At 35.0% G+C, this 20048-nt stretch overlaps 1 protein-coding gene across 1 annotated transcript; it reads left to right on the top strand.

Annotated features, from left to right (window-relative positions):
* The first annotated feature begins 1138 nt into the window (after positions 1–1138).
* si:ch211-161c3.6 lies at positions 1139–14994 on the top strand. Its single transcript, NM_001386743.1, has 6 exons — positions 1139–1188; positions 4934–5074; positions 7147–7230; positions 7329–7376; positions 10716–10748; positions 14508–14994. Exons 2-6 carry the CDS (start codon positions 4988–4990, stop codon positions 14589–14591), a joined length of 336 nt encoding a protein of 111 aa, NP_001373672.1. The 5' UTR covers positions 1139–1188; positions 4934–4987; the 3' UTR covers positions 14592–14994.
* Positions 14995–20048: the final 5054 nt, after the last annotated feature.

Here is a 20048-nt window from a genome sequence, read left to right as displayed (position 1 = left end):
CTGAAGGCAAAAGGGGAGTCAAACCCGGTAATAGTAAGGTGTACCTAATAAAGTGGCCGGTGAGTATATATTATAGTAATTTTAACACTGTCACTGAATGCAGCAGCAAACTAGAATGAACTGCAATGAACTGGTAAACTGTAATAAATACTGTTGTATATTTTAGTTTTTACTACTGTAAACTGGTTTATTCTAGTAATATATTCTAGTTGTATATATCAGTAGGGTACTGCATAGTATATAATGCTTTTTGTTGCATTAACAATGTTATATAATCATAACCGACTAATTCCAAGTACTTTAGTGTAGTTTAAAAAATACTAGCATTTACTATGAAATACTATAGCATATTCTCATGTATTGACACACTTCTAATAGCCTATATTCACATGCTATTTTTATTACAACCGAACTACTTCATATTAAAACTATGGTACTTTTTTGGTACTTTTGACAGTGCTTTCTCATTCTTTTGAAAATGACTAATGTTGTTTTCTTGAAATACTTCTTTACAAGGTGAAAAAATCCCAGATTACTCATCCCTTGATCTTGTTTTAATAATTTGAACAACGTGTGAATCCCGTGGCAACGAGCAGATAGACTGTTCTGGTAAACACTGGGCTGATCGTTATATGGGTGTGTGTGTGTGTGTGTGTGACTGGCAACAGATTACTAGATTAAGCTGCAGATTTTGGCTTCTTCATTTGCGTTTTTTAGAACGCGACGCCACTGCGCACAGCCTATCAGAATAGCCGCCTACGCTGCACAAAAACGCGACCCAGAAGCGTCAGAGTTCATTTATATTGGTAATGCAATTATTCTACTTTGCTTCGGAATAAAAGTTCCCTTTTTGTAAATGTGAACGTTGATAAAGACTTTTGCTTACTGTGGGAAAATGTTTTGTTTGGGTTTATTGATTGCAAAAATAGCCTTTGCATTAAAAGAAATTGTATCTTCTTAACAACATTTTATGAACATTACTTAAATTACTTATTAGAAACTATTTCTAATTATTTTACAAAAAAAGCTTTGAAAAATAGCTGAAATTACAAGAGGCGTGGCCATTCAAATCTGAAGATGATTGACGTGCGTAGGCGGAGCCAATCATATGTTGTTGATGTTCACACTCGCTCTCGTCACACGCGACTTCACACGCGCTTCAGATCAACACTGGACAACGTAAACAAGGTAAATGGACTTATTTTACCGCTTTACATCCACATTAATGACAGTTTTATATTTTAAATCGGTTTATGTTGAACTGAAGCACTATTCAACATGATGTTAACTGGAGTATGTTACTGAGGGAAAAACGTCAAGTTTTAATGTCAGAGGGGGGAAAAGATGTTGGCACGCAGTCTAAAACAGAGATGGGTATCCTTTTCGGCTTTTTAGTTTTAAAGAAAGTCAAAAAATCCTTTTAATATAGCTTACTTGTGCAGATATTAGCCTAATACATAATATTGATTGATTAAAAATGTAAAAATACTATAGTACACGTCTAAATTGTCATTGACATAGGGCCATATTCAAATAAACCCCTTCTTCTGGTCCACAGCACATGGGAAACCTCTTTGTTATTTGACTTTAGTTATTATTATTGCGGTAAACTTGGTTTAATATTCACACATTCTGACTTTTTTCTTAATAATAATAATAATTTAATTTATATTAGCAGCCAATGACTATCAAAGTACATAATTGTGCATTCATAGTCAAATAAATAGTGCTAATATTGTTTTAAAGACAAACCTACTTGTGATTTCAGACTGAATATTCAAAGTACCATGGTAAACAATATAGGGAGCACATCACAAGTTGTAACTGAACCAATGTGCAAATATATAACCAACTTTACCTCAGTTCTGTTATTGTGTTTATGCCTGCCATTTTCTCTCTTTTTTGTGGCTCCTGAGGTTGTTGTTGTAGTGTCTTTAATAATATTTTGTTTCTCCCTGTTTAAATGTTGCTAGGGCTGTGTTTACATCCTCAGGACACCGCAAAGCGTGCTCATTACACGCTGTAGTTCACGACCGCCAGCTACATTTTTCTGTAGGTCTGAAAGTATGTGAGGAATGTGGGCTGTCGTAATTGCCCACCATATGGAAAAGGAACTTAAAGACCACTGAAAACACACTAAATAGCTGGCGAGCCGCTTCCATCCATCCCAGACCTCCAGAGTTTATTTTAGAATTCGTTTAGTTTAGGATTTGGTTAGGGTGTTTTATTTTTCATTCATTCATTTTCTTTTCAGCTCAGTTCCTTTATTAATCAGAGGTCGCCACAGCGGAATGAACCACCAACTTATCTAGTATATGTTTTAGGCAGTGGATGCCCTTCCAGCCACAAGCTATAGGGCATTGGGGAAACAGGAGCACCCGGAGGAAACCCAAACTCCTCACAGAAATGCCAACTGTCCCAGCCAAGGCTCAAACCAGCGACCTTCTTGCTGTGAGGCAGCAGCCCTACCCACTGTGCCATTGCACCGCCAGTATTTTTTTAAATTTAATTTTGTTTTGTTTAGGTTTTTTTATTTAAAATTTTTACATTTATTTTGTTTATGTTCATTTTGTTGTAATTGGAAGTTCATTCCACTGTGGTAACCCCCTGATAAAGCAGGGAATAAGCTACAGGAAAGCGAGATTAAGTAGTGTTGTTGTGAAATTTAGAGATCATTGTATTTTGGCATGTAGTCTTCTGAAGTTTTTGCATCTAGGTAGGTTTTTCTTTTATTTTGTTTAATTTAATTTTATTTATTTTTTGTTAATCCTGTTGTAGTTGGCGGTTCATTCCACTGTGGTAACCCCCTGATAAAGCATGGAATAAACCGAAGGAAAAGTGAGATTAAGTGGTTGTGTTGTGAAGTTTAGAGAGCATTATATTTTGGCACATAATCTTCTGAAAGTTTTGCATTTTGGTAGTTAAGTAGTTGCATACTTCCAAAATATATTTATATTTATTTTATTTTTAATTATTCTGTTGTAATTGGTGGTTCATTCCTCTGTGGTGACCCCCTGATAAAGCAGAGAATAATTCGAGGGAAAGTGAGATAAAGTAGTTTTGTTGTGAAATTTAAAGATCATTATATTTTGACATGTATTGTTCAGAAATTTTAGCTTCTTGATTACATAATTCTACAGTACTAACACACTGTAAAAAAAACTCAAACTCAACCTAAAATTTTAATGCAATAAACTTCAGAACAAACAGCAAAAGTAAGTCAAGGCACCCGAAAATGCAGATTTTATATATTGTTTTAAGCTTTTATTAACACGGCTATTCTTTAAAACTGCACTTGCCCTTTTCGGCAAACACTTACCTACATCAGGATAACTTTAGGCCATTTTTGAGTTGACTCGACTTTCAACCCAATTTCTGCACTTGACTTGATTTAAGTAAAAAGTTCCTGAAGTTTGTTGCCTTAATTTTAAGTTGAATCAACTTTTTTTTTACAAAGAATGTTTTATTTTATTTTGTTTTATTTTATTTTATTTATTTTTTATTATTATTTTATTTATTTTATTCTTTTTTTATTTTAGAATTTGCTTATTTTATTTTAGGACAGTGTATTCTGTTTTATTATTTTCATTTTTGTTTTCTTTTTTTATTCTATTATATTTTATAATTTTATTTTATTTAATATTATAATTTTATTTATTTTTATTTTATTTTGTTTTTTATTCATTTATTTTTAAGTCATTTATTTATTTAAAACATAAATTATTTATTTATTTATTTTTATTATTTTATTTAGATATCATAATTATTTTGACTTTGACATATACTATAGTAGTGAAATTTATGCAGCATAATTATTATTTCATGGTACATTCCAAAAACACCACAGTACTACTGCAATGACAAATATTTAAAAACACACAACAAGCATCATACTTTTTTGGTAAGTGTTCCTTTATAATGGTGGTAATACTATGAAACATTTAGTACTCATTTTACTGCACAGAAAGTACCTGATTCTTACCTTAAAGTATGCATGGAAAAACATGTTTGTTTATAATCTGGCATAAAGGATTTTAATTTTTTTAAGCATCTTGCATTTACATTTAAATACCATTGCATATGACAATGCTGATTAAACTGTATAATATTGCCACACTGGTGTTTTTTCTGCAGGTTTATTAGTTATTTCCGTAAGTTTATTAGGTCTGCTTATGAGGAGCCATAGTGACGGTTAGTGGTTATTCATGAGAGGAACATGGAAAGTTGTGTTTAATGTGAATAGATGCCATTGAACAGATTTCTGAAAAATCCCTCTCTGCCAGCAGGGGTTAAATAAGCCGTCATTGATGAAATTTGTGTGTGTGCACTATATGGACATTATATATGAATTATACACTGAAACTGACCTTAATCTTGGCTTTATAGGCTCATCATGATAGGCAACGAGAAAAACAGAGACTTCTGTGTCATCATGTCATGTTTTTTACTATTAAAACTACTGTATGACTAATGTATGTGTCATTGTATGATGTGTCAGATAGGCGAAGATCAGAGGAGGATTATAGAAATAGATAGAAATTAAGTCACAATTATTAGCCTCACAGCAAGAAGGTTGCTGGATCAAGTCCCGGCTGGGTCAGTTAGCATTTCTGTGTGGTGTTTGCATGCTCTCCCCATGTTTTCTCTGGGTGCTGAGAGATAGGTTGCAGCTGGAAGGGCATCTGCTGCCTAAAACATATGCTGGATAGTTGGCGGTTCATTCCGCTGTAGCAACCCCAGAATAATAAAAAGACTAAGCCGAAAAGAAAATGAATGAATGAATATTACAAGAACATAGAATTTCTGTTTCAAATATGTCACATTTAATTCAGTGCCTTGCCTTTTTAACTTCTTTTATTAGTATGTAAAGCCTTTTCAGCATCTTTCAAGCTGTGCAGTGATGCCTTTTTTCCTTCTCCCTCTGTGTGTGAAGTGAGTTTCCCACTCTGTGTGTGTGTGTGTTGATGAATGTGTGAGGAGCTCTGGGATGGACATGGAGGAGTCTGGAGCAGGTCAGATGGAGGAGACAGCAGCTCCCAAACGCAGCAGAGGACGACCACGCAAAGCACCACAGGTCAGACCAGATCAAGTATAAATATATACAGTTTAAGTCACAATTATTATCATTTTATTCATTTATTTATTTTATTCCAAACTATGTTTAACAGAGCAAGAAATGTTTATTTCCTATGATATATTTTCTTCTGGAGAAAGTCTTATTTGTTTTATTTTGGCTAGATTAAAAGCAGTTTTAAGCCATTTTAAGGTCCATATTATTAGCCCCCTTAAACAATTTTTTTTTTCAATTGTCTTTAGGATAAATCATCATTATACAATAACTTGCCTAACCTAGTTAAGCCTTTAAATGTCACTTTAAGCTGTATAGAAGTGTCTTGAAAAATATCTAGTAAAATATTCTGTATATCATCATGGCAAAGATAAAATAAATCAGTTATTAGAAATGAGTTATTAAAACTATTATGCTTAGAAATGTGTTGAAAAAAATCTCTCAGTTAAACAGAAATTGGAGAAAAAATATACAGGGCGGCTAATGTAAATCATGTATAATCATATATTAAAAATAAATCATCAATGAAAATCACTACAAGAGAGAAAAATGTATTTCTATTATTATTCTAGCAAATTTTTTAATCTTTATCATATTAATAATTATTTATGTACAAAAATAAAAAAAAAATAGATTAATATTAAATATATTTATTTTATATATATAATTTAATTATTTTCTTTTTGGTTTAGTCTCTTTTATTAATCTGGTCACCACAGCGGAATGAACCGCCAACTTATCTAGCAAAAAATTATTCAAATATTCAATTTAATTCAATTCAATTCAGCTTTATTTGTATAGCGCTTTTACAATGTAGATTGTGTCAAAGCAGCTTCACATAAATGGTCATAGTAACTGGATCAGGGTAGTTCAGTTTTAAGTGTTTAAGTTCAGTTCAGTTTAGCTCAGTTCAGTGTGGTTTGAAGTCATTATTGAGAGTCCAAACACTGAAGAGCAAATTCATCGATGAGTAGCTTTTCAGATCCTGAACTATGCAAGCCAGTGGCGACAGCGGAGAGGGGAAAAAAAACTTCATCAATAGGAGAGTGAAGAAAAAAAACCTTGAGAGAACCAGACTCAGTTCGGCACGACCATTTTAATTTCTCCGCTGGCCAAAAGTCTTGTGCAGAGCTGCAGTCTCAGCAGAGGAGGCTGGAAGCTGGCCTCAGCGAAAACTCGTCTGTCCCTGGAGCATCACAAATATGATTGCATTTCTAAATTTTGCAAAATTTCGGCTTAAATTTGTAAACTATTTATTTGGGCTGAATTTACACAAACAAATTAAGCTAAACATTACTAAATGTAATTTGTTTGTTTAAATTTAACACTTAAATTGCTTGCAACAATTTTGCAGAAATATTTTTTTCAGTTTATTAATAATTATAAGAATAATAAAACGTATTGTTAGAAAATAACAAAAACATCTGAAATGTGTATTTAATATTTTAATAATAATAATTTGTATTCTGTTTAAAAAAATCTTAAATTGTTTAAGCAATTATTATTACTATTAGTTTTAAATAAAAGAAAAATCATTATAATAATACTGCATTATAAAAGCATTTCATAATAACTTCTTCACAACAACTAATTATAACAACTCATTTTTAAAAGAGGGCGGCACAGTGGCTCAGTAGTTAGCACTGTCGCCTTACAGCAAGAAGGTCTCTGGTTCAAGTCCCGAATGGGTCAGTTGGCATTTCTGTGTGGAATTTGCATATTCTCCCCGTGTTTCCTCTGGGTGCTTTAGTTTCCCCCACAGTTCAAGGAAATGCGCTACACGTGAATTGAATAAACTAAATTGGCCGTATGAGTGTGTGTGTAAATGTGAGAGTGTATGGGTGTTTTCCAGTACTGGGTTGCAGTTGGAAGGGCATCCGCTGCGTAAAACGTATGCTGGAATAGTATGTGGTTCAATCCGCTGTGGTGACCCCTGATAAATAAGGCACTATGCAGCAGAAAAGTGAATAAATGAAGGAATTTCTAAAATAAGAATAATAATAGTATTTTATATACTCAAATTTTGCAAAATGCTTAGGAAATAGCTTGAGTTAAAGCAAGTCAATTGAATCCCTCAGGAGCCTGTTGAACCGTCTGCTCCCCGGAGGCCGAGAGGACGACCGAGAGGCAGTAAAAACAAAGGCCAGCGCCTCACAACCAGGGTAAAAAAGAAACGGCTGTAATGCACTAAAACCTGAACACGATGCTTGTTCAGACATCTAACATGCTCTCTCCTTGTTTCACTGTTTTTGGGATGTAGGACGAGCCACCTAAAGAAAGAAGACCACGAGGAAGACCAAGAAAATGGGTAAACAAATAGTCTATTGTTTGTAAATAGTCTACTGCTCTTTAAATAAGCAGTTATACTCAAATATAGCTTGCTAAATTCTAAAAATGTATTTAAATGCATCAAGCTAAACATGTATGATCCCAGAATATCCTAAATCTAGCTTTCATTAATAGTCTTGATCAGCGTTGGATGTCTTTAGTTACAAGGTAAATCACTTTCATGCTGAAAAAAGTCAGTTAAGGGATTACTTTTCATTTTAAGATCATTAGATTACAGAATCTTTTAATATATTTGCCTTAAATACTGTACAAAAAATTTAGGAGGTTTATATAAATCTATTCAGAGAAGCAAAGGAATATGCTGGATATTAAATAATGAAGAACATTCATATTATTTTTGTGACAATTCCATATGCTTATAAAAAATAGAAATTATTCATTAATTTTCCTTCGGCTTAATACCTTATTTATCACGAGTTGCCACAGCGGAATGAACCACCAACTATTCCAGCATTTGTTTTATGCAGTGGATGCTCTTCCAGCTGCAACCCATTACTGGGAAACCCGCATAAACACTCAATCACACACACTCATACAGTACGGTCAATTTTAGTTTATCCACTTCACCTATAGCGCATGCCTTTGGACTGTGAGAGAAACATGGGGAGAACATGCAAACTCCACACAGAAATGCTAACTGGCTCAACCACCGACCTTCTTGCTGTGAGGCAATAGTGTAATAATCGCTGAGCCACCGTGCCACACCAAAAAATAAATTAATGACAATACATTGATAATATTAAATACTATTTGATTAAAATTTAAATGATTAATTTAATTATTAATTAATAATTTTAAAAAATTATTCATGTCTATTGTTTAGTCCAGGTGTGGGCAAACTTGATCCTGGAGGGCCAGTGTCCTGCACAGTTTAGCTCCAACCCTATTCAAACAGACCTCCCTATAGAGTTCAAGTGACCTTGAAGACACTGATTAGTTTGTTCAGGTGTGTTTGACTAGTGTTGGAACAAAACTCTGCATGGACACCGGCCCTCGAGGATCAAGTTTGCCCATCTCTGGTCTAGTCACTGAGATTTATGTGGGTTGTTATTATTGTCAAGAAAAAGATTACTTATTGAGCCATTTTCATTCATTCATTCATTCATTCATTCATTCATTCATTCATTCATTTATTCATTCATTTTCTTTTCGGCTTAGTCCCTTTATTAATCAGGGGTCACCACAGCGGAATGAACCACCAACTAAAGCTTGGTTTATACTTCTGCATCAAGTGATCGGCGTGACCCACGGCACATGCAACGCGCGTAGCTTTGCATTCATTCTTTTCTGCGCTGTTTCTGTTGCACTGCAGTAACACTTCTAAAACGCTAGTTGGCAGTGAGGTGTTAATGTTCCTCTGTGTCGAGTTTCTTTGCTGGTGTTTTTTCTGAAACCTCCTTTAATGCACAAGTTGTTCAAACTCGCTCATTCTGAGGCAGGAGCCGGCGGACGTTAAACAACTTTAAACAACGATACATTTTTTGAGAGGTGTTCGACGGCCATGGCAAGGGCTATGCATCCACACGTAGGCTTGCGCCGTACGCGTGCTCTTGAAGCAGAAGTATAAATGCGGATGCCCTTTCAGCTGCAACCCATCTCTGGAAAACATCCATACACACTCATTCACACTCATACACTATGGACAATTTAGCCTACCCAATTCATCTGTACAGCATGTCTTTGGACTGTGGGGGAAACCGGAGCACCTGGAGGAAACCCACGCGAACACGGGGAGAACATGCAAACTCCACACAGAAATGCCAACTGACCCAGCCAAGGCTCAAACCAGCAACCTTCTTGCTGTGAGGCGACAGCACTACCTACTGCGCCACTGCGTCGCCTGCGTAACTTTTTAGACCAAGCAATTAGAAAAGTCATTTTAACGATATAATTATACTGTAAAAAATTATATGATCAATTAGTCCTGACAACCAGGGCTTGAAATCTAATCCAGCACCTAATTTTACCGATCCCCCGCCTCTGCGCACCCCTGTCCCACTTTTCACTTTCTTCCCCGACTCCCCAACCCTTTTTTTCGTTTCCCTCTGGTAACATGCCGGATCTGTTACCCCGATCTGCTCCGGGACCTCACAATTTACAAATTAAGCACTGCTGACAGCATATGTTTTTAGGTCATTGTAACTTTAATCATATTCTAACTTCATTTTAGAAGTTATGCAAGCTTTTTTTTTAGTCAATATAACATAATATTAGTTCAGTTGTATTTTTAGTGGACTCAATGGAATAAGGTTAATTTGATTCAGCCTAAAAATTTAAGGGAACCAGGATTTTTTACAGTTTAGTAATCAATTTCTTTTTGTTGTAATTTATCTTAGGCTCAACTTTTTAACAAGAGTAAATATAATCCAACAAACTTACAATGTAAGAACATTTAAATTCAAGGGAAACATGAAACTGTGTACACAAATATTGTAATTTTGCATATTTTGTGATTCTATTATGAAAGTTTGATCTTTCTTTCCAAAACTTTTAACTTTAAAAAGTTGAAAAAGATGACTTGAACATTCGAGTGAACATTGAACATTCTTAATAGTTTGCAGTTATAAATTGTCTGGGTTGTTGTTGTATATTACACTACAAGACCTTTGTAATAAACCACCAGAACATCTTCTGTTATTTTACAGACGTATTTCTCTATATATTATTTCATATATTAATTCAAACTATTAAAAAGTGATTTAAAGTCCCTCTGTTAAACTGTAGAGTTGAATTTTCAAAATCAAAAGTCAACAGAGCAGAGATCAACCTCCCATAATGCAATTCACAACCATAAATACACTTGTAAATCACAAAATATGGACACTGTTAATTAACGGATATTTTTACAGTGTGTATATTCTTGCACCTCATGATTTTGTCAATAACCGTGCAATCCTGGATTAACATCTATGTTGATCCTCCTGGAACATCATTTTTGTTTAAAAACATAATCCATATTTATTCCCTACCCCAAACCCCAATCATAAGTGTAAATTAATCCCAAAGTCAGATGAGAATAATAACAATCATGTAGAAGTATAAGTCTAAACATATACTGTAAATGTATCCCTTAATTCTGATTGGCTGATTGCAATGTTGTTCCAGAATCAACATAGATGTTAATCCAGGAACATGTCCTACTTGGTGCCATCATACAGTATATTCTTGTTCTTATTATTAAGTACTGTTGTGTATTGTGTGTATTGTAGTATTGTCGTGTTGAATAGACTGAAATCAGGATGCTTTTGGACCAACTTTATTTTTTCTTTCTTTGTCTCTCTTTTTCTCTGTTTATTAGCCTCAGAAGACTGTTCAACAGGAGGAACAGAAGGTAAAAATCACTTTAATGAATCCAGAAAAAACGAAGCATTATAGTTTTACCCAGTTTACCTTTTATTTACAGTTCAACTACTTCAGACCCGATTTATGTTTCAGAAAAATCTGAAATTATATTTTGACAGTTCTTGAGGTTCCTATAAACGAGACCAAATAATAATAATAAAAATTTAACATGCCTTATTTTTTGCAACACAGGCTCATTCTGAAAACGTAGCTCTATATACATTTCTGGATATCTCAAATTATGTAGCCAGAAGTACGTATAGCTGCATTTCCTCTTTAAAATGAACGCTATGCTTTTTAAAATCATTGGTTGGGTTTAGGGAAGGGGGGGAGCTGGTCAATCTGTGCTTTTGAAAACACTATTGGTTGGGTTTAGGAAAGGAGGAGAGTAGGTCAGTAAATATCTGGGTAAAAAACAAAAACTTTTTCCCCTTTAAAACAATATATTTTATTTTGAGAAACATTTCTAAAATAGTATAACAGTAAGCATGTCAAGCTAAATAATTAAAATAAACCATTGACTTCTGCTGTCTTTGTTAGTTTATATAACACAGTTTTCTTTACAATTTAAAATTGTGTTTTTGGATATCTTTTCTGTTGGAGATACTGCTAAAAAAGAAAAAAAACGAAAATAAAAAAGTCTTAAAACAAAATTCTTAGGAACAGTATAGCAGAAAACTTTGGTGGTTTTATAACCTTGACTTTTCCAAACCAAAGTATACCTTGAAAATGGTTAACATCCCATACCTAGTCAACAGCGGCCTCTGGTAGATTTATGCGAGAAGAGCATAAAAAATGTCCTTTTCAATGGACATCAGAACAGTTGAAATTCTCAAACGTTATACCAACATAAAATAAAAAAAAACATACATAATTGCTTTTATAATCTTGAAATTTATTTTAAAAATCACAAACATCACGATTGTAACATTTTTACTTCAATTTTGATGTTTTTGTTGTATAGATTGCACCTTGTTTATACCAAACTTAATCTTCATCTTCCGCATCGCTCCACATAATGTCCACATCTGAGATATTTCCATCTCAAGAACTTCAAGATCTGTATATTCTGCATATAAAAATGTTTCAGCAGTGAATTAGTACATCGATATAGTTTTTTACACATAATAAAAGTTTATTCAGCATTACTGGAGATTTAGTTTTAGTAACAGACCTTGAACTCATTGTACATCCTGATCTAAAGCCAAAGATGGCAAAAGTACACACATCATTTACACACATCAGAAGTACAGATGTTTAAAACGACTCTAGTAAAAGTTAAAGTACTAACTACACTTTTATACTCAAGTAAAAGTAAAGAAGTACGGCCTGAAATAAGTACTTAAGTAAAACGTATTATTTATTACAACCTGTTTTAGTTTCACTGTGGTAACTACACAAACATGATGTGAACATCTATACAAAATAACGTGCATTTCTAATTTTTTTGTAAAAATTTTGTTGCCAATTTTCAGCCACAAACTAGCCAACTTGCATCACTCTACAATATTGTACAGCAACACTGCTTAAAAAGTTGCCATGTCATCACCTGGACCCAAAACTTTATAGCTGTTAAGAACAACAGCTGCAATACTCATTCGTATATTCTAAAGAGTAATTCTTCTGCCTATTGTAACACGGGGAGTGACAGAAACAACCGAGTTAGAATCCACGTGCAGGTTTATTGGAGTAGTCAGGCAGGCAAAGGTCAACACAGGTACAACCAGATGTATAAAAGCAGTCCAGAATCATAGTATAAACACAGTCGAGAGGTCGAAAGGCAGGCAGCAAACAGTAGGGATGGCTGACGTGAAACTGACGTTTCGACACAGTGTCGAGATCCTGAAGCGCAAGTGTTTCGAAACACTGCACCGAAGCATGATCCGAAACACCCAGGTCAAGTGACTAAAGTGTTTCGAAACACCTGGTCACATGAGTAGAACGATTCAAAGCATCGATCAGTTTAGAAGCGTTTCGAGACCTGGCTAATCTGCATGTAACTGTCAGGGTCGAAGCCAATTCCTGTCTCACAAGGCCTAGTGGACTGACCGTGTGCACGGTGTTAATATGCTTCCAACGACTTTTAGGTTCGAATCCCGACTTGTACAAAAACTCCAAAATCATGGTGTTATGTATTTTAATCATGTTTCTGTTTTATGGTGTAGCCTATATAGGATACAGCTGCGGATATGCTATCAATATAGCATCATTCTTGTAACACTGTAAAACAATAATTAATATTTTTACAGTATTGTTATGGTTGGGTTTAGGGTTTGGGTAGACGTTAATGAAATGCAATAAATGGGAAATTTAATGAATAATATAAATAATTCTTGATAACTTCTGGCCACAACTGTGTCTGATCTAGCAACAACCCTGTTATAGGACCAAAACAAGACATATTTATTCACAAAGTGTTTATTCGGATGTCAGACCAATGTTGAAACAAAACGATACAAGAACAAGACATTACCAACTGCTATTAAAGCATTTCAAAATAGCTTTTTCAGCTTGGATTCGAACCCACTATACCCGCATGGAAGTCGGAAACCTTAACCGCTCCACTAAATCTCTTAAAGGTGCACTTTTACAAAGTTCAGGTTAAGTACCTTACTTGCTAAATGTTCTTGCTGAAGCTGTTTCAATGCAGTACATAAAAAATGACCACTAGGTGTCACCATAGAGTAGGGTTTCGAACATTTCGAAGCTTCAACTCATTTGCTTCGTTTGTTTCAGTATTTCATGAAGCCTCGCTTTGCCCACCACTAGCAAACAGAGACAAAAGGATAAACTAGACTAGGGTCAAGACACAGGAAAACAAGACTAAGATAACGCGTTGTAATGTCACTATACAGATGAACAAGACTCGGCAATGGAAGGGAGAGTGTGTTATGCTTAAATAGTGTGTGTAATCAGACTTTTACAATCCTCAGGTGGTGTGAGTATAATCAGTCTGAATGAGGAAGCATATGTGTCTGTGAGCGGAGTGCATGTATGAAAATGTAGTCCAGAAATGGCGGAATTGTAGTCCATAAGTTATTGTGAGTGAGATCCAGCGATCTTTGAAGTTACGATGGCTGGTGATTGTGACACCTATATAGTGTATTTATAACTAATAAATGTCTTACATTTAACACTTAATTTTGTCCAAAACACACACACATATATATATATATATATATATATATATATATATATATATATATATATATATATATATATGTATGTATGTATGTATGTATGTATGTATGTATGTATGTATGTATGTATGTATGTATGTATGTATGTATGTATGTATGTATGTATGTATGTATGTATGTATGTATGTATGTATGTATGTATGTATGTATATATATATATATATATATATATATATATATACATATATATATATATATATATACAGACAGCTACTAATATACAGATTTGTTTTACAGAGCACGCAGTAATAAAGCTCGATTAGTTCTCATTATCAATGATAATTCTTAGCACCAACCCATAATGATCTAAATGAATAGCATTGCATGAGAACAGTCTCAATCCGTTAAGACACAAACATGTCATTCAGTCATTTTCTATAGTGAAACTCATGTCGAAAACTCCCCGTTACTCAGTTCTCTCGTTAGGTGAATGACTCAGTGTGTTTAAGGGGAAACCATGAAGTGCAGCTCCCTATTTTTCTTGGTTTCCTGTTAAACTGTCACAATTCTCCAATTTCTCATGTGTGTTTTTTTTGCTCTGCACACAGGCTGAGGATGAAGGGGTGGAGTCAGTGGAGGAGCCACCCACTCAGGCACCGCCCACTGCAGAAACATTTGAAGAGAGTGACTAAAACTACCTCAGCCATGACTCTCATACTACACTCGCTGCAAAAAAAGGCTTTTTCTACTTAGAGGTTTTTGTCTTGATTTACGATTTTTTTTTTTTAGATATTTGGACTGAAAACAAGGATGATTTTATAGAGAAGCAAAATTAAAACTTTTCAAAAATAATGTCCAAATTAGGTTGAGTTTTAAATTAAATTAAATTTTAAATTAAATTGAGTTTTTCCTTGAAACGAGTAAAACGTTCTGCCAATGGGGTAAACTAAAATAAAATATTTTTATTGAAAATTAAAATAGGATTATTTAGTTTAAAAAAAAAGTGAAAATGTCACATTTAGGGCTCATAGATAAATTATTATTATTATTTTAATTTTGAAAATCTATGTTGTACAATAATCAATTTTTAAGGTGAAAAAGCGATATACAATGTCATTTTAAAGGGATAGTTCACCCAAAAATAACATTTGCTCACCTTCAAGGGGCGATTTTTGTTTTTCTGTGAACACAAATATTTATATATATTAAATTTTTTTATTTTTTTGATAAATGATGGAAGGGCATGGTGGCGCAATGGGTAGCACAATTGCCTCACAGCAAGTAGGTCGCTGGGTCAAGCCTCAGCTGGGTCAGTTGGCATTTCTTTGTTTGCATGTTCTCTTCATGTTGGCGTGGGTTTCCTCCATGTGCTCCAGTTTCCTCCACAAGTCCAAAAACATGTGGTACAGAATTGGGTAAGCTAAATTGTCCGTAGTTTATGTGTGAATGAGTGTGTATGGATGCTTTCCAGTGATGGGTTGCAGCTGGAAGGACATCTGTTGCGTAAAACGTGCTGGATAAGTTGGCGGTTTATTCCGCTGTGGGGACCCCAGATTAATAAAGGGACTAAGTCGAAAAAAAAATTAATGAATAAATGATAGAAAATGGTGGCCACTAATATTAAGGAAGGGAAAATACTATGGAAATCAACGGCTACTGGTTTTCAAAACTCTTCATAATGCCATCTTTTGTGTTTAACAAACCAAAGAAACTGAATTGAAACAAGTGGAGGATGAGCAAATGATGACAGCATTTTCATTTTTGGGTGTACTGTCTCTGAGAACTGAAAAATATTGAGCAGTATATTGAACATATAGATTTGGATTGAGAGAATGAATTTGAACTTCACTTTTTAAACACATGCATGTTGTGTGTCAAATTTAAATATTAATTTCTTACCGTTTCTTATTCATTTCTTACACATTTGTTGGAGAAAAAAAAAATGTGTATATTTTATTTGAGCTACACTCATATATGAAACCAAAAACTTTGTTTCCTTTATTTAACGTTCAGGATCTTGGGATTAAAAGGGATTTTGAAAAATCACAGATGATACAAAACTACAGTCATCTTAGTTTACAGGGAACGACTGGGTTATATGAGGTTTATTTAATCTTCTCAGGATTCCAGGGGAAAAAAAACATACGACCAAAGCTTGAAAAACTGCTCTTTTTTATGTATAATTTCTTTATATTGTGTTTTTTTATATTAATGTTCACGGTGGAATGAAAGATTTGAATATTGTATATGCAGAGCTAGTGTTTCCTCACATACTGATAAACAAAGGGTTAATGTAATGTCTTTCCATTTTATACGGCTCCTTGAACAGCATCGATGTTGTAATGTAATCACAATACAATCAGTTCAACAGACTTTGGCATTCATGTTGTTGCTTAAGCGTAAAATGAGACAAAAAGCCGTTTACTCGCACGCGCCTGTCAGAATCGGCAGGCTAGCGCAGAAGCTCCATTGAATATACTAGGGGTAAAATAAGTTTATTTATTTTTAATATTTTAAAGACATGGCGGGTAAAATGTATCTTAACGCAGCGCTTCTTGTACAATCTGAAACCCACTTCATACCAGATATCACTCAGCCAGTGGAGATGGCTTATTTTCTAAGAAAACAGACCTTAAACGCGCCGATTTTTTTAATGGCATACAGTTCACCAGAAGCACTTAACCCAGGTTACTGATAAATTAAAAACATCACGGTTTCTGCTACATTCAATCTTCCATGGCGGGGCGCCACGCCAAAATTCATCCCGCCATGGCTTCATTACAGCTTCTCATTCAAACGTTTTTTTTTAATTTTTTTTTATAAAAGGGTTATAATCGCACCAAAACGTATTAAAGCATAAGTGAATTATAACAGCGCAACCTTTTCTGTAATCGTAGTATTGCTGTGCCTTATTTGTTTAACCCTTTAAGGTGACGTGCTGACTGGCTGACAGATGTATGATGCGTGAGGCCAGCAAACACGACGTATAGCCGTTTCAATTTACTTCAGGACGCATTAATGCTACTCTGTAGGTCTGTTAGAGACACCCATAAACATTCCTAGCAAATCTAATAAATGCTGGAGACATACTCGTTACATAAACGCACTAAATTGCACGCAGCAGCGTTTGTTTGAGAGCGCACAAGAAGATCTGCGCGCTCTTGATGCGGCTTATATTTGAGGTGGCGTGCAAGAAGTTTTGTGCACGAGCGGAGGAAATCGGCACTCAAGCAGAGATTCACATGCTCGTACATGTAGGTTATTGCATAAATGCGATCTCGACTTCTAATACTGCGTTTACGACATATGTCATTGAAATAACCCCACAGGTATTTGGTAGACCTGTGTAAAAAAAAAAAAAAAAAAAACCCGCCACAGCTGGAAAAAATCCTAGAGGAAACACTGAGAGTACTTCTGCATATACACTATTCAAACAGACAACTGTGCCTTTTTAATGGAATAAGGGGAGTGACTTCATCAATGATTATCAGTTCATAACATGATGATGATGATGATGATGGTAGCTTCAGTACCTCAACGGTTTGCTAATTGGAGTGTTTTGTCATTTGTTTTGTTTTATAAATGCATACTTTGTCAAATGGCCTGGAAATATTATCTTTAGACTGTATTTGTTTGTAATACGCCTTTTTTATTTTTTTATTTGTACTGCCGTGAATTTGTTATCGTGCTGAAATGAGGTTGATGTTTACAACACGACTGATGTTTAAGACATCTCTTATTGACAATACATGTTGCCATTATTGACCTTATTCTCTAAAAAAATTATTCATTTAATTTAACAATTTATATGGACTGATGTTAAACAAACAAATGAAGTTGAACATTGCTACATTTAATGTGTTGGTTTTTAATTCCGCCTATATAAATTGATTGCGACCACTTACCTTATAAAATGGAGTAAATTCAATGTATATTTTTCTCTGTGTTCTTGATCTAGCCGGGCTTTCAGCTAATTCTATCAAACCTCCACAGCTGCTTCAGAACGCAGCAGCACGAGTGGTCTTTAATGAACCTAAAATAGCACATGTCACTCTGCTACTCATCCGTTTGCACTGGCTGCCAGTTGCTGCTCGCATCAAATTCAAAGCTCTGATGTTTGCTTACTAAGCGATATCATGCTTTGCTCCTTCTTATCTGCTCTCACTTCTGCAGATTTATGTGCCCTCCAGAAACTTGCGTTCAGTGAATGAACGTCGCCTCGTGGTTCCATTCCAAAGAGGGAAGAAATCACTTTCCCGAACTCTCGCATTCAATCTGCCCAGTTGGTGGAATGAACTCCCTAACTGCATTAGAACGGCAGAGTCACTCGCTGTCTTCAAGAAATGACTAAAAACTCAACTATTTAGTCTATACTTTACTTCCTAATCTGCAATTGCCTCTCTCGCTCCACCGATTACTGTACTCAAAAAAAAAAATAATAACATTACTAATGCTTTGCTTCTTACACTTTACACACCTGAAACTTGCCTACAGCACTTATTCATTGTTGCTCTTATAGTTGTGTAAATTGCTTCCTTGTCCTCATTTGTAAGTCATGAACACACTTGTTTGTAGAGCAAGTAATTGAAGCATTTTCTGCTGTTTATTATTCCTATAGTCATTTCTCACATAGGCAACTTAACTGAACAACAATCGCAAATACGAGCATACTTCCACATCGCAGAATAAGGTCAATACAGTAAATGCTTCTAAAGGGTTTGTTCACCCAAAAAAAAAAAATAATGAAAATATACTCACTATTTACTTGCCCTCAATTAGTTCCAATCTTCAATGAGTTTCTTTGTTTGCTGAACCTAAAAGAAGACATTTTGATTAAAGTTGGAAACTGGTAACCATTGACTCATAATAGGGAAAAAATACTTTAGAAGTCAATGGTTACCGGTTTCCAACATTCTTCAAAATATCCTCTTTTATGTTCAACAGAAGAAAGAAACTCGTAAAGATTTGTGACAAGTTAAAAGCGGGAAAGTAATGACAGAATTTCAACACAATCTCATGGCAATTTGTAACTTTTTGATTTAGTAGCCAATTCAAATGAATTCGTACGATCTAATTCGTACAATTTAGTACGATTTGATTATCGCCCAATGATGGTGGGGTTAGGTGCCACGCCTCCTTTTTAAAATCGTACATTTTCGTACGACTGAACTCATACGAATTCGTACGAATTAGCCACTAAACTGGCAAAACGTAAAATACTTACGTTTCCTCGTGAGATCAGGCTGCAGAATTTTCAGTTTTGGGTGACATTTTGGGTAAAACAACTTTTTTATTGTAACATTTTTTGTGAACTGAAGCATTGTGGTTAATAATGTCAGTTTAATAAAACATTTGACGGTGTGCCTCATGATTACAGGCTCAGGTAACTTTGTTTTTTCATACCTCTTTTTTACACTCTTCTAAGGCCAGTAAAGATGTTAATGCAGCTGTTTGTTTGTGAATAAAATGACAGTGTGAGACACACAATCCTTCAGTTGTTGAACTTTCTCATTCAATGCTTCGCGCTGGTGGAATGATTTTCCCATTCACACACACGCAGACTGCTGATTCCCAATTACAATTACATTATGCAAGTTTGAGTGTGTCACTGCATCAGTGGTTAGCACTGTCGCCTCACAGCAAGAAGGTTGCTGGTTCGAGTCCCGGCTGGGGCAGTTGGCATTTCTGTGTGTGTGGAGTTTGCATGTTCTCCCCTTGGCATGGGTTTCCTCCAGGTGCTCCGGTTTCCCCCACACTGCGCTACAGGTGAATTGAATAAACTAAATTGGCCATGGTGTATGAGTGTGTGTGAATGCGAGAGTGCATAGGTGTTTCCCAAAACTGGGTTGCAGCTGGAAGGGCATCAACTGTGTAAAACATATGCTGGAATAGTTGGCAGTTCATTCCGCTGTGGTGACCCCTGATGATTAAGGGACTTAACCTAAGGAAAATGAATGAGTGTGCCTCACACAGGTGAGTGGGCTTGACAAACCACCTGTAGAAGATACACTCTTTCACCTCTCTGACACTTTAACTGACACTTGCATTAGTTTTGCATATTTACACAAGACACTTTCTCACTCCATATGTAAAAAGAAATTGTATTTATGAAGTGTGCTTCACACAGGCGAGTGGGCTCGACAGTCCAC

Source organism: Danio rerio, chromosome 6 (assembly GCF_049306965.1).
Source record: "Danio rerio strain Tuebingen ecotype United States chromosome 6, GRCz12tu, whole genome shotgun sequence".
NCBI lineage: Eukaryota > Metazoa > Chordata > Actinopteri > Cypriniformes > Danionidae > Danio > Danio rerio.
This window is presented reverse-complemented; position numbering and strand designations above follow the sequence as displayed.